Here is a 22,068-nt window from a genome sequence, read left to right as displayed (position 1 = left end):
AAGTCGGCATCCGGCACACCGGTTGTCATGTGGGAGGCAGGTATGCTGAAGTCACCGCAGATCCGATTTTTCTTGACACCACGCGCGACAACGATGTTGCCGCTCTTTCGCTGCACGCTCAGCCGCTCGCGGTGCAGTTTGATTGCAGACGGGATCAGCAGTTCCAACAGTGTGCGCTTCTTTGCGTTCGTCAGGACGTCATAGCGGTTGCACCGAGCTGTCTTGCCATCAAAGGTCGGTCGCTCCTGGCCCGCATAGGTGCAGTGCTGGCTTCCGTTAGAGATGTCCTCCGTGAACACGGCAATACGGATCGGATGCCAGGGGTCCGAGGCCGAAGCTGCAGCCGCGACCGTGCGCTCACTGGCAGGCGGCTCCAGACTGCTCACCACGCTCACACCAGTGTCCGTAGTGCGTGCCCGCAGCTCGTCGTATCCGCAGCGAAGCGCCCCGACGCTGACGGGCTCCGGCTGCGCTTGAGCAGCACCAACGCAGCCGACAGCAGCACACGCCAACACAACGGCCACCACGGCCCCCAGCAGCGTGCGGCGCACAGCGGTGCACATCGGCGAGACGGTGGCGCGGCACGAAAACGAGAACGGGAAAGATGCGCGGAGGAGCGGGTGGGAGACAGCGAGGCGCGCAGGGCGGCTAGTGCCACAGCTTAAATCGCACCAAAAGGTGGAAACAACGGAGGATGGAAGCGGAGATGAGGTGGCAGCCACAATCAACGGTGCAGAGGCCAGCGTCGACGAAAAGAGAGAGAGGGAGAGAGACGACGTCAGCGCTCAGGGGACAGCGACGGACAGGGGGGATAGACAGGGCACGCGGCAGGGGCACACAAAATGAGGGACGGCAGTCGACGGTCCGTGGGATGGGGGTTATCTCTGGGCTGGCTCGCCTATGTGTTCCAAACGTTCGCACCACGCACACTTACGCGCGCGACGTGTGCGTGTGTGTTTCGGAGTGGGAAGGGGGGAGGAGGGACAAACGCGCTGGGGTCCGATGTGGAAGTGCGCACAGAAGGCGGCTTTCAGGAAACGGATGTCTCAAGCTGTGAATGTGGGTGGGGGGTGGGGGTGTGAGCAGATGTCTACGGGCGACAGAGACATTGAGAGAGCGCAGTGACGCAGAGCCGTGAAGGGGGAGATGGTGGGTTATAGGAAGAGCACGTCGACAGAGAGGAGGGCCGCAGCAAGCCTGCACCCCCTCTCCCACGCTGTCCACATCTGGCAACGCCATACATCGCAACAGCGACGCAGGCCTGGCGGGAGCCGCACCGTCCATACCAGGACGTCGCGCTCGGACTCATCACGGACGCGGGGTGCCGCCACAACCACCTCCGACCAGAGTCGCCAGCGGCCGGCAGTGTGAGTAACACCCACTAGGAGCGCGGTCCCACCCTGTCGGTGGTGCAGCAGAGGTCCGCACGTGGCCGCCCACTCAGCGCAAAGCACCGTTCGTCACCGAGCAACGCTGGGGGGTGTTTTCCCCATGACCTCCTCTTCGGCATACAAGCACAGAAGAACAGGAAATACGGCACTCCGCGCTGGGCGCCATTCACCAGCGAGGGGCCAGCACAGAGCGGGGAGCCGAGGCGAGGAGGCGGCTGGGGGAGATCACATCAAGAGAGGTAGGACAAGAGACGCGCAGAGAGAGAAGAAACAACAACACACACGCGACCGCGCATGTGAGAACGAGCGGGGAGAGGGTGTCACATCGTCAAGCCACACACACATAGAGAGACTCGTACGCACGCGAATGGGCACAGTGCCCATGGTGACCAATGTAGCCCTGTGACTCGGCAACCAATCCCCCCCCCCCCCCAAAAAAATCACTACCTGCAGCACACACACACACACACACATCCACGCACGGCTAGTGGCACGCAGACAGCCTGCGGAGGGCACTTCCTCCGCAGCGAATCCTGTCCACCTCCTTCCCTCCTCCCTCCTCTCTTCTCCCCCGCGACGACACGGGCGTCACAAAGGGATCACACAAGAAAAAAAAAAGGAATACCGGTGTAGCGAATTCAGTTACAAATGAATCTATGTCTTTACTTCCTTAACGCGTGAAGCTGGCACAAGAGGTTCGACAGGTACGCCCGCGCACGGACGCAGCTCACCTGCTCTCTTGGGAGCTGCGGCTACATCCAGCACGTCAGAGACAAAGCGTTTCTGCCGTCGCCACGGACCACGCCGCACACTCGCGCTTCTAGCTGTGGCCCACACGCGTGCAGGCGGGGAGTCGCGAGCATGCCACTTCCTTCGCGGGGACCGCGCTCCCTCCACATGGGGTATCCCGTGTGTGTCGGTGGGGACAGCACATGGGGGAGGGGAGGGGGCTGCCGCAGTGCGGACAGTGACACACCACTCTCCACACACGGCACCGGCTGCCCTCACACAGCGCCAGCGCGTGTGCTTGCAGGCACATCGCAGTACTCGCCCACACGCCGTGTCAAGACCTGCCGTCCGCTGCGCATCGGGAAGAATAGTTGCGGGTGGGTGGGCGGGGGAGGGGTTATAAGATTAGCGCACGGCCCTCGTCGACCCGCCACCCGTCGGAGGTTGCGCTCAACAACTTAAACAAAAAGAAGACTGGAAGGGAGAGATAAAAAAAAGGTTAAAGCAACGGCAAGACCAGAAAAACGCGTCGATGGGAGAAAAAATATATAGCGGCACGCCGTCAACAAGTCGCGGAGGGGGTTGACAATGGGAAAGAAGTGGGGGGAGGGTGAAGCAGCACCATGGCCCACACACACACACACACACACATCCACGCACGGCTAGTGGCACGCAGACAGCCTGCGGAGGGCACTTCCTCCGCAGCGAATCCTGTCCACCTCCTTCCCTCCTCCCTCCTCTCTTCTCCCCCGCGACGACACGGGCGTCACAAAGGGATCACACAAGAAAAAAAAAAGGAATGCCGGTGTAGCGAATTCAGTTACAAATGAATCTATGTCTTTACTTCCTTAACGCGTGAAGCTGGCACAAGAGGTTCGACAGGTACGCCCGCGCACGGACGCAGCTCACCTGCTCTCTTGGGAGCTGCGGCTACATCCAGCACGTCAGAGACAAAGCGTTTCTGCCGTCGCCACGGACCACGCCGCACACTCGCGCTTCTAGCTGTGGCCCACACGCGTGCAGGCGGGGAGTCGCGAGCATGCCACTTCCTTCGCGGGGACCGCGCTCCCTCCACATGGGGTATCCCGTGTGTGTCGGTGGGGACAGCACATGGGGGAGGGGAAGGGGCTGCCGCAGTACGGACAGTGACACACCACTTTCCACACACGGCACCGGCTGCCCTCACACAGCGCCAGCGCGTGTGCTTGCAGGCACATCGCAGTACTCGCCCACACGCCGTGTCAAGACCTGCCGTCCGCTGCGCATCGGGAAGAATAGTTGCGGGTGGGTGGGCGGGGGAGGGGTTATAAGATTAGCGCACGGCCCTCGTCGACCCGCCACCCGTCGGAGGTTGCGCTCAACAACTTAAACAAAAAGAAGACTGGAAGGGAGAGATAAAAAAAAGGTTAAAGCAACGGCAAGACCAGAAAAACGCGTCGATGGGAGAAAAAATATATAGCGGCACGCCGTCAACAAGTCGCGGAGGGGGTTGACAATGGGAAAGAAGTGGGGGGAGGGGGGTGAAGCAGCACCATGGCCCACACACACACGCACACACACATCCACGCACGGCTAGTGGCACGCAGACAGCCTGCGGAGGGCACTTCCTCCGCAGCGAATCCTGTCCACCTCCTTCCCTCCTCCCTCCTCTCTTCTCCCCCGCGACGACACGGGCGTCACAAAGGGATCACACAAGAAAAAAAAAAGGAATGCCGGTGTAGCGAATTCAGTTACAAATGAATCTATGTCTTTACTTCCTTAACGCGTGAAGCTGGCACAAGAGGTTCGACAGGTACGCCCGCGCACGGACGCAGCTCACCTGCTCTCTTGGGAGCTGCGGCTACATCCAGCACGTCAGAGACAAAGCGTTTCTGCCGTCGCCACGGACCACGCCGCACACTCGCGCTTCTAGCTGTGGCCCACACGCGTGCAGGCGGGGAGTCGCGAGCATGCCACTTCCTTCGCGGGGACCGCGCTCCCTCCACATGGGGTATCCCGTGTGTGTCGGTGGGGACAGCACATGGGGGAGGGGAAGGGGCTGCCGCAGTACGGACAGTGACACACCACTTTCCACACACGGCACCGGCTGCCCTCACACAGCGCCAGCGCGTGTGCTTGCAGGCACATCGCAGTACTCGCCCACACGCCGTGTCAAGACCTGCCGTCCGCTGCGCATCGGGAAGAATAGTTGCGGGTGGGTGGGCGGGGGAGGGGTTATAAGATTAGCGCACGGCCCTCGTCGACCCGCCACCCGTCGGAGGTTGCGCTCAACAACTTAAACAAAAAGAAGACTGGAAGGGAGAGATAAAAAAAGGTTAAAGCAACGGCAAGACCAGAAAAACGCGTCGATGGGAGAAAAAATATATAGCGGCACGCCGTCAACAAGTCGCGGAGGGGGTTGACAATGGGAAAGAAGTGGGGGGAGGGGGGTGAAGCAGCACCATGGCCCACACACACACGCACACACACATCCACGCACGGCTAGTGGCACGCAGACAGCCTGCGGAGGGCACTTCCTCCGCAGCGAATCCTGTCCACCTCCTTCCCTCCTCCCTCCTCTCTTCTCCCCCGCGACGACACGGGCGTCACAAAGGGATCACACAAGAAAAAAAAAAGGAATACCGGTGTAGCGAATTCAGTTACAAATGAATCTATGTCTTTACTTCCTTAACGCGTGAAGCTGGCACAAGAGGTTCGACAGGTACGCCCGCGCACGGACGCAGCTCACCTGCTCTCTTGGGAGCTGCGGCTACATCCAGCACGTCAGAGACAAAGCGTTTCTGCCGTCGCCACGGACCACGCCGCACACTCGCGCTTCTAGCTGTGGCCCACACGCGTGCAGGCGGGGAGTCGCGAGCATGCCACTTCCTTCGCGGGGACCGCGCTCCCTCCACATGGGGTATCCCGTGTGTGTCGGTGGGGACAGCACATGGGGGAGGGGAAGGGGCTGCCGCAGTACGGACAGTGACACACCACTCTCCACACACGGCACCGGCTGCCCTCACACAGCGCCAGCGCGTGTGCTTGCAGGCACATCGCAGTACTCGCCCACACGCCGTGTCAAGACCTGCCGTCCGCTGCGCATCGGGAAGAATAGTTGCGGGTGGGTGGGCGGGGGAGGGGTTATAAGATTAGCGCACGGCCCTCGTCGACCCGCCACCCGTCGGAGGTTGCGCTCAACAACTTAAACAAAAAGAAGACTGGAAGGGAGAGATAAAAAAAGGTTAAAGCAACGGCAAGACCAGAAAAACGCGTCGATGGGAGAAAAATATATAGCGGCACGCCGTCAACAAGTCGCGGAGGGGGTTGACAATGGGAAAGAAGTGGGGGGAGGGTGAAGCAGCACCATGGCCCACACACACACACACACACACATCCACGCACGGCTAGTGGCACGCAGACAGCCTGCGGAGGGCACTTCCTCCGCAGCGAATCCTGTCCACCTCCTTCCCTCCTCCCTCCTCTCTTCTCCCCCGCGACGACACGGGCGTCACAAAGGGATCACACAAGAAAAAAAAAAGGAATGCCGGTGTAGCGAATTCAGTTACAAATGAATCTATGTCTTTACTTCCTTAACGCGTGAAGCTGGCACAAGAGGTTCGACAGGTACGCCCGCGCACGGACGCAGCTCACCTGCTCTCTTGGGAGCTGCGGCTACATCCAGCACGTCAGAGACAAAGCGTTTCTGCCGTCGCCACGGACCACGCCGCACACTCGCGCTTCTAGCTGTGGCCCACACGCGTGCAGGCGGGGAGTCGCGAGCATGCCACTTCCTTCGCGGGGACCGCGCTCCCTCCACATGGGGTATCCCGTGTGTGTCGGTGGGGACAGCACATGGGGGAGGGGAAGGGGCTGCCGCAGTACGGACAGTGACACACCACTTTCCACACACGGCACCGGCTGCCCTCACACAGCGCCAGCGCGTGTGCTTGCAGGCACATCGCAGTACTCGCCCACACGCCGTGTCAAGACCTGCCGTCCGCTGCGCATCGGGAAGAATAGTTGCGGGTGGGTGGGCGGGGGAGGGGTTATAAGATTAGCGCACGGCCCTCGTCGACCCGCCACCCGTCGGAGGTTGCGCTCAACAACTTAAACAAAAAGAAGACTGGAAGGGAGAGATAAAAAAAAGGTTAAAGCAACGGCAAGACCAGAAAAACGCGTCGATGGGAGAAAAAATATATAGCGGCACGCCGTCAACAAGTCGCGGAGGGGGTTGACAATGGGAAAGAAGTGGGGGGAGGGGGGTGAAGCAGCACCATGGCCCACACACACACGCACACACACATCCACGCACGGCTAGTGGCACGCAGACAGCCTGCGGAGGGCACTTCCTCCGCAGCGAATCCTGTCCACCTCCTTCCCTCCTCCCTCCTCTCTTCTCCCCCGCGACGACACGGGCGTCACAAAGGGATCACACAAGAAAAAAAAAAGGAATACCGGTGTAGCGAATTCAGTTACAAATGAATCTATGTCTTTACTTCCTTAACGCGTGAAGCTGGCACAAGAGGTTCGACAGGTACGCCCGCGCACGGACGCAGCTCACCTGCTCTCTTGGGAGCTGCGGCTACATCCAGCACGTCAGAGACAAAGCGTTTCTGCCGTCGCCACGGACCACGCCGCACACTCGCGCTTCTAGCTGTGGCCCACACGCGTGCAGGCGGGGAGTCGCGAGCATGCCACTTCCTTCGCGGGGACCGCGCTCCCTCCACATGGGGTATCCCGTGTGTGTCGGTGGGGACAGCACATGGGGAGGGGAAGGGGCTGCCGCAGTACGGACAGTGACACACCACTTTCCACACACGGCACCGGCTGCCCTCACACAGCGCCAGCGCGTGTGCTTGCAGGCACATCGCAGTACTCGCCCACACGCCGTGTCAAGACCTGCCGTCCGCTGCGCATCGGGAAGAATAGTTGCGGGTGGGTGGGCGGGGGAGGGGTTATAAGATTAGCGCACGGCCCTCGTCGACCCGCCACCCGTCGGAGGTTGCGCTCAACAACTTAAACAAAAAGAAGACTGGAAGGGAGAGATAAAAAAAAGGTTAAAGCAACGGCAAGACCAGAAAAACGCGTCGATGGGAGAAAAAATATATAGCGGCACGCCGTCAACAAGTCGCGGAGGGGGTTGACAATGGGAGAGAAGTGGGGGGGGTGAAGCAGCACCATGGCCCACACACACACACACACACACACATCCACGCACGGCTAGTGGCACGCAGACAGCCTGCGGAGGGCACTTCCTCCGCAGCGAATCCTGTCCACCTCCTTCCCTCCTCCCTCCTCTCTTCTCCCCCGCGACGACACGGGCGTCACAAAGGGATCACACAAGAAAAAAAAAAGGAATACCGGTGTAGCGAATTCAGTTACAAATGAATCTATGTCTTTACTTCCTTAACGCGTGAAGCTGGCACAAGAGGTTCGATAGGTACGCCCGCGCACGGACGCAGCTCACCTGCTCTCTTGGGAGCTGCGGCTACATCCAGCACGTCAGAGACAAAGCGTTTCTGCCGTCGCCACGGACCACGCCGCACACTCGCGCTTCTAGCTGTGGCCCACACGCGTGCAGGCGGGGAGTCGCGAGCATGCCACTTCCTTCGCGGGGACCGCGCTCCCTCCACATGGGGTATCCCGTGTGTGTCGGTGGGGACAGCACATGGGGGAGGGGAAGGGGCTGCCGCAGTACGGACAGTGACACACCACTTTCCACACACGGCACCGGCTGCCCTCACACAGCGCCAGCGCGTGTGCTTGCAGGCACATCGCAGTACTCGCCCACACGCCGTGTCAAGACCTGCCGTCCGCTGCGCATCGGGAAGAATAGTTGCGGGTGGGTGGGCGGGGGAGGGGTTATAAGATTAGCGCACGGCCCTCGTCGACCCGCCACCCGTCGGAGGTTGCGCTCAACAACTTAAACAAAAAGAAGACTGGAAGGGAGAGATAAAAAAAGGTTAAAGCAACGGCAAGACCAGAAAAAAGCGTCGATGGGAGAAAAAATATATAGCGGCACGCCGTCAACAAGTCGCGGAGGGGGTTGACAATGGGAGAGAAGTGGGGGGGGGGGAAGCAGCACCATGGCCCACACACACACACACACACACACATCCACGCACGGCTAGTGGCACGCAGACAGCCTGCGGAGGGCACTTCCTCCGCAGCGAATCCTGTCCACCTCCTTCCCTCCTCCCTCCTCTCTTCTCCCCCGCGACGACACGGGCGTCACAAAGGGATCACACAAGAAAAAAAAAAGGAATGCCGGTGTAGCGAATTCAGTTACAAATGAATCTATGTCTTTACTTCCTTAACGCGTGAAGCTGGCACAAGAGGTTCGATAGGTACGCCCGCGCACGGACGCAGCTCACCTGCTCTCTTGGGAGCTGCGGCTACATCCAGCACGTCAGAGACAAAGCGTTTCTGCCGTCGCCACGGACCACGCCGCACACTCGCGCTTCTAGCTGTGGCCCACACGCGTGCAGGCGGGGAGTCGCGAGCATGCCACTTCCTTCGCGGGGACCGCGCTCCCTCCACATGGGGTATCCCGTGTGTGTCGGTGGGGACAGCACATGGGGGAGGGGAAGGGGCTGCCGCAGTACGGACAGTGACACACCACTTTCCACACACGGCACCGGCTGCCCTCACACAGCGCCAGCGCGTGTGCTTGCAGGCACATCGCAGTACTCGCCCACACGCCGTGTCAAGACCTGCCGTCCGCTGCGCATCGGGAAGAATAGTTGCGGGTGGGTGGGCGGGGGAGGGGTTATAAGATTAGCGCACGGCCCTCGTCGACCCGCCACCCGTCGGAGGTTGCGCTCAACAACTTAAACAAAAAGAAGACTGGAAGGGAGAGATAAAAAAAAGGTTAAAGCAACGGCAAGACCAGAAAAACGCGTCGATGGGAGAAAAAATATATAGCGGCACGCCGTCAACAAGTCGCGGAGGGGTTGACAATGGGAAAGAAGTGGGGGGAGGGGGGGGAAGCAGCACCATGGCCCACACACACACGCACACACACATCCACGCACGGCTAGTGGCACGCAGACAGCCTGCGGAGGGCACTTCCTCCGCAGCGAATCCTGTCCACCTCCTTCCCTCCTCCCTCCTCTCTTCTCCCCCGTGACGACACGGGCGTCGCCAGAAATAGTAAAATGTGGAGGGGAGTTGTGTATCAAAGAATATTTTGTACTCCAGAAACGGGCCTGAGTACCGAAACGGTCGTCTGCTTCCAAGTAACTCAGTGCACGGTGTGATGGCGCACACGTCAATCACGGAGATTCCACGCATAACGGCTTCGAGACAACGCGGGTGCAATCAGTCCCGTGTGCAGCAGCAGATCAATCGTGAGCCTTGCCATCATGCACTTCATAGGACAGCGTTACTCTGGTCAGCGATAAGCGCAGCGTACTTGCTGTACGGCGCGTCGTCTTTTTTAATCGCACACAGGGAGTCGTAGGGGGGACACGTCAGCGTTCCCCGAGTGAATAAGGGGCTCATCCACTTCAGTTGAAGGACAGAGCCTGGCAGGCACACCGTGAAGACGGACGCGCCCTTTATCCTGATGGCGTAAACGGTGGGACCACATTCCACATCAGCGCAGATGCCATGCTGCGAGTGCTGCTTGGGCCCCATGGAAAACCCGTTTGGCGTGTCCAGACACCGCGACGAGGAACCGTGCACACTGCCCGGCAGCCTCTGCGCCGTATCCGAGCATTCGCCGATAAGTCTCGTCTCCACTTCGGGGCAGTAGTCCATCATCGCGCCCGAGCCACCCACAGTGCTGTTATTGAAGTACTGGAAATGAGCCGGCACACCTTCGGGGTACACCAACAGGAGACACTTCCCAAGGCCGCTGCGATCAGACACACACATCCGTCTGTTCACTTTTAGATCGCAGAACATTTCAGGGAACTGGGAGACACCGTTGATGACGCACTTGCTCGTGGTCAGGCCGCAACCCGCGTTTCGACCGTACGTCATCGGCTCCGCGTTGCTGTAGTTGCCCTTGTAGTAGCCCAGATCCTCCATGGCCGCAATCGTGATCGCTGAGTAGATCCCGGCGCCCAGCAAACCCGCCATGAGGTCATCTTTGGCGTTGCGGCGCTTCCAGTGGGACCGGTCGGTGCCTACCCCACCCTCGTCCTCCAACTCCATGAAGGCGCTCGTGCTGCAGCCGTAATGTGCCTCCGCCTGAGCCGCCACATTGGGCGTGGAGATAACAGGCGCATCACTCTTACCTCGGAGGTTCACGAAGGAGATCATTTTCTTCTTCTCAAAAGATGTGACGTCGAAACCCAGTGCATGCAGCAACTCGTGCGCAACTACACGCACAATTTTCGTAGTGGCGGCGATGTGCCTAGGCGACACGTTGGCCACGCCCACAGCCGGGCGGCCATCACTGAATACTTGACATATTGTTGCCCAGGCAGCAACGACACCAGAGAGGGGCACAGAAGTCATGTACAGGACGAAGTCGGCATCCGGCACACCGGTTGTCATGTGGGAGGCAGGTATGCTGAACTCACCGCAGATCCGATTCTTCTTGACACTACGCGCGACAACGATGTTGCCGCTCTTTCGCTGCACGCTCAGCCGCTCGCGGTGCAGTTTGATTGCAGACGGGATCAGCAGTTCCAACAGTGTGCGCTTCTTTGCGTTCGTCAGGACGTCATAGCGGTTGCACCGAGCTGTCTTGCCATCAAAGGTCGGTCGCTCCTGGCCCGCATAGGTGCAGTGCTGGCTTCCGTTAGAGATGTCCTCCGTGAACACGGCAATACGGATCGGATGCCAGGGGTCCGAGGCCGAAGCTGCAGCCGCGACCGTGCGCTCACTGGCAGGCGGCTCCAGACTGCTCACCACGCTCACACCAGTGTCCGTAGTGCGTGCCCGCAGCTCGTCGTATCCGCAGCGAAGCGCCCCGACGCTGACGGGCTCCGGCTGCGCTTGAGCAGCACCAACGCAGCCGACAGCAGCACACGCCAACACAACGGCCACCACGGCCCCCAGCAGCGTGCGGCGCACAGCGGTGCACATCGGCGAGACGGTGGCGCGGCACGAAAACGAGAACGGGAAAGATGCGCGGAGGAGCGGGTGGGAGACAGCGAGGCGCGCAGGGCGGCTAGTGCCACAGCTTAAATCGCACCAAAAGGTGGAAACAACGGAGGATGGAAGCGGAGATGAGGTGGCAGCCACAATCAACGGTGCAGAGGCCAGCGTCGACGAAAAGAGAGAGAGAGAGAGACGACGTCAGCGCTCAGGGGACAGCGACGGACAGGGGGGATAGACAGGGCACGCGGCAGGGGCACACAAAATGAGGGACGGCAGTCGACGGTCCGTGGGATGGGGGTTATCTCTGGGCTGGCTCGCCTATGTGTTCCAAACGTTCGCACCACGCACACTTACGCGCGCGCACGTGTGCGTGTGTGTTTCGGAGTGGGAAGGGGGGGGGGGAGGAGGGACAAACGCGCTGGGGTCCGATGTGGAAGTGCGCACAGAAGGCGGCTTTCAGGAAACGGATGTCTCAAGCTGTGAATGTGGGTGGGGGGTGGGGGTGTGAGCAGATGTCTACGGGCGACAGAGACATTGAGAGAGCGCAGTGACGCAGAGCCGTGAAGGGGGAGATGGTGGGTTATAGGTAGAGCACGTCGACAGAGAGGAGGGCCGCAGCAAGCCTGCACCCCCTCTCCCACGCTGTCCACATCTGGCAACGCCATACATCGCAACAGCGACGCAGGCCTGGCGGGAGCCGCACCGTCCATACCAGGACGTCGCGCTCGGACTCATCACGGACGCGGGGTGCCGCCACAACCACCTCCGACCAGAGTCGCCAGCGGCCGGCAGTGTGAGTAACACCCACTAGGAGCGCGGTCCCACCCTGTCGGTGGTGCAGCAGAGGTCCGCACGTGGCCGCCCACTCAGCGCAAAGCACCGTTCGTCACCGAGCAACGCTGGGGGGTGTTTTCCCCATGACCTCCTCTTCGGCACACAAGCACAGAAGAACAGGAAATACGGCACTCCGCGCTGGGCGCCATTCACCAGCGAGGGGCCAGCACAGAGCGGGGAGCCGAGGCGAGGAGGCGGCTGGGGGAGATCACATCAAGAGAGGTAGGACAAGAGACGCGCAGAGAGAGAAGAAACAACAACACACACGCGACCGCGCATGTGAGAACGAGCGGGGAGAGGGTGTCACATCGTCAAGCCACACACACATAGAGAGACTCGTACGCACGCGAATGCGCACAGTGCCCATGGTGACCAATGTAGCCCTGTGACTCGGCAACCAATCCCCCCCAAAAAAATCACTACCTGCAGCACACACACACACACATACACACCGAGATCACAGCACGGCTTGCCATGCACCGCTTCGCCTCGACCTGGGCGGCGCAGAGGTACACGGCGCTCGTCATCTTCACCTGTCAGTCAATGCCTACGTAGTGTGAGCGCGGTGGCCACACGGAGCGGCCAAGTGAAAGATTGAGTCGGAGACGACGACGCCGGGGACGAGGTGGAGCGTAGGGGGGGGGGGTTGTGGAAGTGTCGGTGTCCCAAGGAGGCTTATCGAGCGACCATAAAGCGTTATCAGAGGCTCTTGTCAGCTGTGCAGGGTGCTCGTTCGCGGCAATGTCCGAAGGTCACGAAGCAACGAGCAACCGTTCCTCAGACGGTCATTCGTAGGGCAGTAACATCGAAGGCCACACATTTACACTCCCCCCTCCCTCCCCCCCATCACTCGCGGGTACCTCGCGTATTGCCCCTCAATCCTGAAATGGCCGACGTCTTGGCACTGAGCATTGGTTAAAGACCCCGAGGGGCTGTGGAGGAGGCGAGAAAAATCATAGAGTTGAGGTGCGAGAAGAAGTTATTATGTAAAGATTGTCACGGGAGCACGGGAGTGGGGGTTTGTTTTCCCGTATGCGTCACGTTGCCTTGCTCCGTGCAACGGGGGGTATCCACTCGCTATATACATTTTACGGCGAAGCGGGGAAGGAAGGGACGGGGCAGTGGATGGGTGGTGGTCGACTAGCAAGTCCAGGGGAGGATGTGCAGAGACCAGCGTAACCATGACGAAAAATTATACCGTCGTTGCGGTTTCCTTTCGTTTTCGTGTTTCCCTTTTCTCCGTCTCCAGTACGAAGCACCAAGAATGAGAGTGACAGAAAATTCGCAAAGCGAAGGTGCGGATAGTGCCTGTCCTCTGCACGTTCCACTTTTCCCGCCCCTGTTTCGTTGCTCTTTAGATGGAACGAGTTATCTGTTGCGGGGGACGACCGTTCCCTGTATCTCGTCTCAACGGAGACCTGTTGAACAACAGAAACGTAAGTTTTCCTGAGGGGAGACAGGGGGACGGAAAGGAGAACAAACAGCCCTGGGGGGGGGGGTTACCCTGGTATCGCCTAGCTGATCTACAACGGTAGGTGCGGTGCTATGTAAGTGCGACAAGACTCTAGGAGAAGGGATGGCAAAGGCTCAAGAGCAAGCTCTTCGAGCACCATAACAGGAAACTAGCGAAGTTATTCAGGGGAGTCCGATCCACTGTGATGGTACAGAAGAATAGGTGTGTTGTGTTTGCTCACGACTACTTTCACAGGACCTTTCATTCTGCTCTACGCGGATTTTGACGGCACAGATTCGCTATTCTGCCAACACCCGCCAAATGCGTCGGCAGCGAGGAGTTCCTCCAGCTTCAGCGCAACGCCGTCCTCATCGTTGGAGTGAATAACGGGTAGATGAGCTGCCGCCTGCTTCACCATTTCTGCAGCATTCGCCATAACAAAGCCCTGACCGGCCGCCGTGAGCAATTCCACGTCATTCATGCCATCGCCGAACGCTATAGTCTCCCCGTGGTGGATGCCGAGGTGTTTGCAGACCTTGTCCATCGCGAGACGTTTGTTCATACCTGCGGGGAAACAGTCTAGAACGTAGGGCAGCGCAAAAGCACAGCCGATGTGGTCAGAAAGCTCTCGTTCCACGTACTGTTTTACGCTAGCCAAATCCGTGTGCGCGCCTCGAAGCCATACGCTGTGTGTGCCTTTGAGCGTATCGGCCGTCTGCTCCATCGGGTTCACCTGCTCGGGCCTAAAGGAGGGGTGAAAAGCTGCGGTGTACTCTGGGATATACTTGTTGGTGAACCATCGGTCCCTGCAGTTAATGTTATACGAAATTTGTGGCGTAGGCGCCCGCATATCGATCACTCCATCGTCGGTCTGCCGCAGTGGGAGCTGAAAAAGTTGGCAAACACTTTCGGCATTCATGTCACACGCGAATATGGTGTTATGCTGCGCGTCATGGACGCGAGCGCCATTGCTGGTTATTATGAAACTTGGGTTTAGATTCGCTTTAGTCAGGTTGGCAAAAACATCGGGATAGGGGCGCCCTGTAGCGACAATGAGTGCCACCCCCTGCTCCTTGAGTGCGTGCAGCACATTGACAGTGCGCATGCTAATGAGATGATGAGAATCAAGCAAAGTGCCATCCATATCCACAAAGACAGCTTTGATCTTCAATGGCACCATTTCCGCTTTCTCCGGAGAGAAAAAAAAAAGGGACGTCGGGGGGGGGGGAGGCGACGGAGGGAATAAAAAACGAATTTGGGGAGGCAATGCGAATAAGGCGGAAAATACTATGAGCGACCACAGCATATACACACGCATATATTTATATTTCTTTTTTTCTTCCTCGGGGGTGGGAGGGGGGAGGAGCAGAGATAAAAAAAGGGGGGGGGGAAGGGAGTAGATAAAGAGGAGAAAAAAAGGACCAAAGAAGCGATTACAGCAGTATCAAGTACGTTATTGCAGATTCTGGATGTGTGTGTGTGTGTGTGTGAATTATATGGTGCAGGTTGTTGTCGCTAGGAAAGATATGCGATGAAGGAATCGTTGCGTCCTCAAACGAAACTTCTTTTCGACTGGTACCACAGCGCCACTCGCCCCCACATTCCCTTCCCTCCCTCCCTCCTCCTCCTCCTTCCGACGGCGCTGTGCTAAGCGAGAGTTCCCGCTCTGGGGGGGGGGGGGACAGTGCCCACGCCACTATCCCGGCATCGTCTCTGCCTCTGGCTTTCCTCTCGAACGTTTCCCCAGGTTCTCCCTTAGCGTCTACGAGAAAATATCGATTTTTCACGCGATGCGCATCTCCCCCTTTGTGATGCCGCAATCCCACCAGTAGAGCATCAAGCGCCCGGAGTGGCACACTACAGCTCACTTGACAGTCTGTCGTCATTTGAACACGAACAGTTTGTGACCTGGTGCTAGCTGCGCCGAAGCAGCGCCATCCGGAACGTGTAAACCCAAGTATGAGTAGTGCCACAATGCCTTGACGCTTCTGCGTCGTTGTTGATGGGCACGGCCACTAGAAGGAGCAGTACTGCTTTGCAAGCTGAATAGGAAATAGCCTTGCTTCCCTACAACGTAGGTCAGAGAGCCTGATACCTCTAAGGGTTGTCCACTGCCATTACGGCAACCGGGGGGGGGGGGGGAGAAAAGCTCCGAGAAGCCAAGTTGGGGTGAACACAAGCAGCGTAACACCCTCGCAGTGTATCAGAGCCATTACAAACAAACATACGGGCATTTGGTCGACATGTCGGGGTGGATGACCGAGGTGCAAAAGAGCGGTGGGTGATCACGCGGGGAAACGAGGAGGAATGGGGCCCGTGTGCGACCGGCAAAATTGCCGACTGGTGATTCTTGTCGGTGCTAATTGACACCTGGCGAGGCGCCTCCACGTTTCTCACCCTGTCCCCAAGTGGGGGAGAGCGGCAAAGAAGCGCAGTCAAGCCGATGTGGGCGGCGCACCTCTACGTAGAGAAGAGAGCGATGTCACCTTCACAGAGGTCGGGACGTATCCACGGACGAACACCCCAGTTGACATTTGTTTTGTTCGCGAGAGATTAGTTTGCCTGTTCTCATGCGTTACATGTACACGGAGGCCACACCAGCGTCACGCTCTCTCCACGTCAGAGTTAATTCGCTCTCATGCCGCTCAAGACATGTGCACAACACAGACAGTCCTAAAAAGGAAAGAGGAAAGGCAGGCAAAGAAGAATAACGGGAGAGCAAACGCGCGCTTATGATGCGCCGATGTTTGGAGATGCGCGCAGGCCACATCAGAAGACCGGTGAAAGTAAGAAGAAAAAAAACGACAAAAAAAAAGGCATAGGACCTTTTCCAAAGTCATACACTCTTCACCACGTTGGGTGGTCCCACGATATCCCGTTGAAGCTGCCCGCCCGCCGCCCTCGGCCCCCCCCCAAGGTCCGTGGCTTTGCTCACCTGCAAAACTAAGGAATATTGCAAGTGTACCGCTTTGTCCTTCTCCTCTGTAGTGCACCACCCACCACCAATGAAGGCCATGATACATTTCCCGATAGCCAGCGGTAGGTGTGCCCGCATCATTTTAGAAACCGACGTCAGTGTACACGCACATGAACATGTATTTGCTTGCCATCGGGGCCAACCCCCCTCCCCCCCCCCCACACACGCACACAACCACGCCCCTGTTTTTTTTTTTTTTTTGGGGGGGGGGGGCACAAACAAACATCACACGGCGCATTTGCCACCATCCTTCACGAAATTCCTTTCAAGCCTGAGGAATGCGAGAAGAAGGGGGTGGGGAGAAAGCGAGAGGTGTGCAAGGGAGAAGTAACGGGAAAATCCTTCGGGGCGTCTACACTTCCATTACAGAGGGGCGCCGGCGATGGGCAAAGAGGAGGAAAGGAAGAAAAGGGAGGGAGGGAGGGAGCGAGACGGAGAGGAGGGGGGGGGGAGGGGGGAAGGAGGTCTTTGTTCCCCAAACGTCCAGCGGCAGCAGTCCGCACAACAAAGAGAACGTCCAACACAAAGGGAGACCAGACTTTATAAAAGCGAAATACAAGAAAAAAATAGAAAAAATAATAATCGTAAACGAAATTGACAAGGGGATAAACGGGCGTGCGATGGCCTTGGCGGCGGCGGGGAGGGGGGAGGGGGGCCCACGCATACATCTGCGAAAAACAAAATCGAGATGCAACGGTTACGTGAATTTGTGAATTGACTTCCCACCCTCACCTCGTTAGAGCGGAATATCAAACAGGCCTCGTAACTTCTTTGCGACCCCATCTTCGGTGTTTGAGAGAATGACCTCGAGCTCCTGGTTCCGGACGATCAGCCTTGGGTTTGCGTTTTTCATGACACATCCTTTTCCAGCTGCGGTAAGCATCTCTTCATCGTTGAGGCCGTCACCAAACGCGATAGAATGTGCGAGAGCGTCAGCGACGACATCGACTCCGTCCATCGGCGGAAGGATAGCGCTGAAAAGCCTTTTCAGCGCTTCACCTTTCGTCACCCCTTCCGCCATGATGTCCAAGCAATCCAACGTGGAGAAGGTCAATGAGACCGGTGAACCGCCGTGGGCATCGGTGACGCCGTGCACCTCGTCCGCTAGAGAGAGCAATCGATTGGAATCGTCCGAGATGAAGAAGATCTTTGTAATATTAGTGTAGTCGCCCGTAGCGATGCCGGGCGCAGTCGCTTGCGGCGACTGCGTGACCGAACCTGTGGCGCAGCTCAGAAGCGGCAGCGGATTTGGGACATGAATGAAGCAAAACCCACTTTCCTTGTTAGCGCTCATCATTTCTGGCCAATTGAGGCGGCACAACCAGTCCTCATTCTGGTAGGCGTTCGTATTCACAACCTCCTCGTCACTGGGGAGCATCCGAAACAGCTTCTCTGCCAACGCTGGATCAATAGCGCTTTGAAACAAAACTTCGTGCGTAACACCGTTGTGCACAACTGCGCCATTCGAGGTGACCAAGTAGAATCCCGGTGTGCTTGGTGGACCCGCAGACATCCGCTCTCGGCAGACCATTACTTTGTCGCCCCAAATGTACCTCTGGAGGTTCTCAGCGATGACACGGACATCGGCATAGCTACGCCCAGTCGCCAAGATGAGTGTTACCCCATGCTGGTTCACCAGCGTCTTGAGTGTGTCGCGGGTGTAGTTGCTCACGACATGGTCCGGGGACAGCAACGTGCCGTCCATATCGGTGATAACGTAGCGAAACGGACAAGGCATTGTGTATACACAACGAGGAACAGCGACAGGAGGCAGCAAAGTCGATAGTGAAGTGCGTCAGGGAACTCAAGATCTCCCCTCAACACACACACGTGTGTGTGTGTATTATATATATAATATATATGATTAAAACAGATGATTCCTGTGCAATTTGATAAATAACTGCACGTCAGTCCACCGGAACCAGCGAGGGAAGCTCTTGGGGGGGGGGGGGGGGGGGGGGAGGGGGCGGGGAAGGAGAGGGCAAGGGCCACCAACACAGTGTGCGACTGTTATTGAATGTCCACAGCGGAGAGGAGGAGAAAAATACGTGGGCATGAGGGGGGGGGCAGGACATTGAACCAATGGCGGAGGACTGAGCGGTGCCTGGGAAACACGCAAATCTTCACGCAAGGACTCACTCGCTGTAGCTCGAGAGACACAGTGAAAACAAGCAGCAGTTGCTCAACGTGAAAATGCATGGGGTCACGGTAGAGATCGAGTGATCTTGAGAGAGGATACTGGGGGTAATGCGGCTTAAACAGGAATAAAATCTGCAACGACAGGTGGAAAAGAAAAAAAGAAAGGAAGAGAGAGCGGCGGAGGAGCGAAGGCTAGCCTCCAAAAAAATAAAAATAAAACGAGCCCACACCCGCACACATGTTTCCTACAAAACACTGCCTACGCGACGGTTGGCACCACCGCAAAGATAGAGTAGGCAAGGAGTTTCAAGCGGGTGTATTTTTTTGGGGCGAGCTCACACACCCTACACGTATACATACTTTGAAAAATATATATTTTTGGGGGGGGAGGGGGGGGCGGAGGAGTGGAGGAATAAGGGGGGGGGGAGAATACACACATATTAACAGACAGAGAAAATGGGGTGAGAGAACACACGCACACACCCACACACACGGAGAGCACAAAACTTCCATGAGAAACGGCGTGCTGAGCAAGAGAGGGAATAACGAAAGTCGAGGTCCATCCTTTTTTATTTTTCAGTTTCTGTTTTACTTCAGAATTCAAGGGATTCACCAAAGTGGCGTTCATTCGCAAATTTTGAAGTGCGCGTACATGGCAAGTGTGAGGAAGGGTTTCTCCCAGGGCCAGAGAGAGAAGGAGAAAGAGACATAGTCGTCAGAGACCACCGAGATGGCGTGTCAGCTCAAGTACACTACTCTAGGATGTGTGTCTTGTGCGACAGAATCCCTGCAGCGATGACGGATGTCGACCTAAAGGTGCGAAAAATCATAATAAATGAACAATAATAATAATATATATATATACACCGAAAACCGTGTCCTTAGGGACAAGGGCAAAACGGGGGGGGGGGGGGAGGGTATGGGTGGAGCGCCTCCTTTGCCTCAGCTCTACCACGATACTACCGAGTTTGGGACTCAAAAACCCAACAACAAAGGAGAGGGACGGGGAGTCTTTCCATACACCACACGGTGAAGCGAGTCGGGGTACACATGCGCGCGCCTCCCACGCGGCTGGGTTGTATGAGGAGCCTTTTGCGTAGAACGAGTGCGCGCAAGGTGGGGGGGCGAGTTGGCGAGGGGGGGGGGAGGGGTCCCTGACTTCGGCTTCTGTGATATTGTAAAGCGTCACGGGGTCTGGCGTTTGACAACAACACCAGGGGTATACTATGTTGTTGTTGCTGTGATTCTGCCTGCCCGTGGATGTTTGTTTGTTAGTGTGTGTGTGTGTAAGCGAAACGGCGTACCTTCAGGGGCTCTTTGGGTAAAAAAAAAAACAGGAAGAGTCATTCCAAATTAAACACCTCGACCAGTTTACGCGCTACACCGTCCTCAGCGTTTGTCTGGATCACCTCTAGATTCGGGCATCGCTGCAGAAGCTGTGGGTTGCAGTTGCCCATTATGAAGCCAAGGCCCGCACGCTGCAGCATTGCGCCATCGTTGAGGTCGTCGCCAAACGCTACCGTGGCCTTCAGACGCTGCCCGGGTGTCGCTGTCGACGCAGTCTCGTGCGGCAAGGGTGTCATGACTGAGTAGAGGGTTTCCAGAGCCGACGCCTTCGTCACCCCCTTGCCAGTAATATCGATGTTGTACGACGACGAAAAGGTCACTGTCAATTCCTCGCCATACCGGTTCTGAAGCATGGCCTCCAATTTTTCCAGTCGCGGGCGATCCCAGCTGGAGAAGAAAATCTTGTGCACATGCTGAAGGCTCCCGCCAACGGCAGACGAGGAGGCCGGCTGTGTGCTCCTTGTTTGGATACCGCTTAGCTGTGCGCTGTCGGGGATCCGCTCCAGCACTTGGTAGCGATATCCCGATTGTTTGTGGAACCGCAGCATCTCCTCCCAGTCCATGCGGTAAAACCAATGGTCACCTTGAATGATACCAGTGTTGATGCGCGTCTCGCTCACTGGAAGCAGATGGTAGAGTTCACGAACAATATCCGGATCAAGGGCATGCTCGTGCACCAGCTCGCCCGTCTCGGCGTTGTGGATGACAGCGCCGTTGGAGGTAATGATGTAGGTGGGAGTGCCCGTGCATGCAGTTGCCGACGTAAGCGGGATCTGCCGGCGACGCGCCTGAAAAAAGCGCTGCATTTCCTGGTTAATGATGGCCACGTCTGCGTAAACGCGACCAGTGGCAAAGATGAAGGGTACATGGAGCTCTTGTGTGAGCCGGCGCAGAGTCTCTGTTGTGTATTCGCTGAGTATGTGATGTGGTGAGAGGACGGTGCCGTCCATGTCAGAGGCCACAAAGCGAAACGGAGGAAGGCCCGGAGCAGTAGCACCACACGCACCTGCTGCCGAAGTCCTGGCCCTGAGCCAGATGGTGTGGAACATACGGCACACACACAGACAGGGACAGAGAGAAAATGAGCGATGAGGGCCTTTGTGCTGTGGAGTGGTTTCTAACGTGCGTGAAACCGGGAGGGGAAGGGAGGGGAGAGGGGAGAGGGGAGGGGGGAGTGAGCGTCTGTGACGGGGAGAGGGGGGGGGTGCCAACAGTGACGACGAGGGATACCGCGATGTCGTTGACGTTGGTGTTGGGAGAGAGGCGATTACGAACAAGTACGCTCAAGAAGACCGTCGTCGTGATCTCGCGAGGTGCCCATGAAAAAGCCCCAGAAGACTGACGCGGAAACGGGAATGGGCCGCATTTCCTTTTTTCCCTTTCCCAAGGCGGGGCAGGAAGACTGTTGGCAAATGACCGGGGAGGGCGCCGAGGGGAGGGGGGGGGGGTGGAGATGATGTGGGTCAGGCAATAGGAGTGTGTGCCGTCCATGTCAGACGCCACAGCAATATACGGCGGTGTCAGCATTTGTGTTTTCTACCGAGCGGAGGGGGTGGCCATCAAGGAATAAGTTTGGTAATGGAGGAAAAGATATTGATGAGTGAAGACATGCCACAAACAAGAGGAATATATATGTATGGATCTATATAGGCTAAGTGTAAAACTATGGACATTTATACGTGTGTTAAACAACTGTCTGTCACATCCTGTGAAGGGCACACGCCGTCGCCTATGTTCTCCTGAGGGCTTTAGGTATCAGGTAGATTTTTTGGGGGAGGAAGGGGGGGGGGGACGGAAGGGACGGCTCAAATCACTCGCTGCTCTGGAGCCATTCTAGTACGCGAGGTCAGAGGCACTCACTGATGGCTACGCCAAAGAAGAGAGTGGCGCTGGAGGAGGAGCCCAGAGGTCAAAAATATATATGCACCTCTACAGATGTTGTTTGTTTTGCTTCTAGCGCGAACAAGGTCAGCTGTCGACGACGTTTGCTGGGATCGCCACGTCCCTCCGCTTGCATGTTCTTGGATTACAGTGTAGATGCGATCTGGATGGAAGCGACACTGTCCGCTCTCCTCCCAACACCCCCTTTCCCTCACGCCCCTAGCCCTTTCGACTCTCCCTATTCTATGAATGCCAGAATCAGAGGTGGAGAGGGGAAAGAT

General features: G+C 57.5%; 3 protein-coding genes across 3 annotated transcripts; all 3 read right to left on the bottom strand.

The window, feature by feature from the left end:
• Window positions 1-13,714: 13,714 nt before the first annotated feature.
• Window positions 13,715-14,623, bottom strand: JKF63_03554 (uncharacterized protein; the record flags this gene model as incomplete). The annotated part of the gene is made up of 1 exon (XM_067899556.1): window positions 13,715-14,623. One exon carries the CDS (start codon window positions 14,621-14,623, stop codon window positions 13,715-13,717), a length of 909 nt encoding a protein of 302 aa, XP_067755795.1.
• Window positions 14,624-17,156: 2,533 nt separating this feature from the next.
• Window positions 17,157-18,158, bottom strand: JKF63_03553 (uncharacterized protein; the record flags this gene model as incomplete). The annotated part of the gene is made up of 1 exon (XM_067899555.1): window positions 17,157-18,158. One exon carries the CDS (start codon window positions 18,156-18,158, stop codon window positions 17,157-17,159), a length of 1,002 nt encoding a protein of 333 aa, XP_067755794.1.
• A 1,744-nt stretch (window positions 18,159-19,902) lies between these two features.
• On the bottom strand, window positions 19,903-20,955 carry JKF63_03552 (uncharacterized protein; the record flags this gene model as incomplete). The annotated part of the gene is made up of 1 exon (XM_067899554.1): window positions 19,903-20,955. The coding sequence occupies one exon, from the start codon at window positions 20,953-20,955 to the stop codon at window positions 19,903-19,905; it is 1,053 nt and encodes a 350-aa protein (XP_067755793.1).
• Window positions 20,956-22,068: the final 1,113 nt, after the last annotated feature.

Source organism: Porcisia hertigi, chromosome 28 (assembly GCF_017918235.1).
Source record: "Porcisia hertigi strain C119 chromosome 28, whole genome shotgun sequence".
NCBI lineage: Eukaryota > Euglenozoa > Kinetoplastea > Trypanosomatida > Trypanosomatidae > Porcisia > Porcisia hertigi.
Note: the sequence above shows the minus strand (reverse complement) of the source record. Positions and strands in the feature narration are given on the sequence as shown.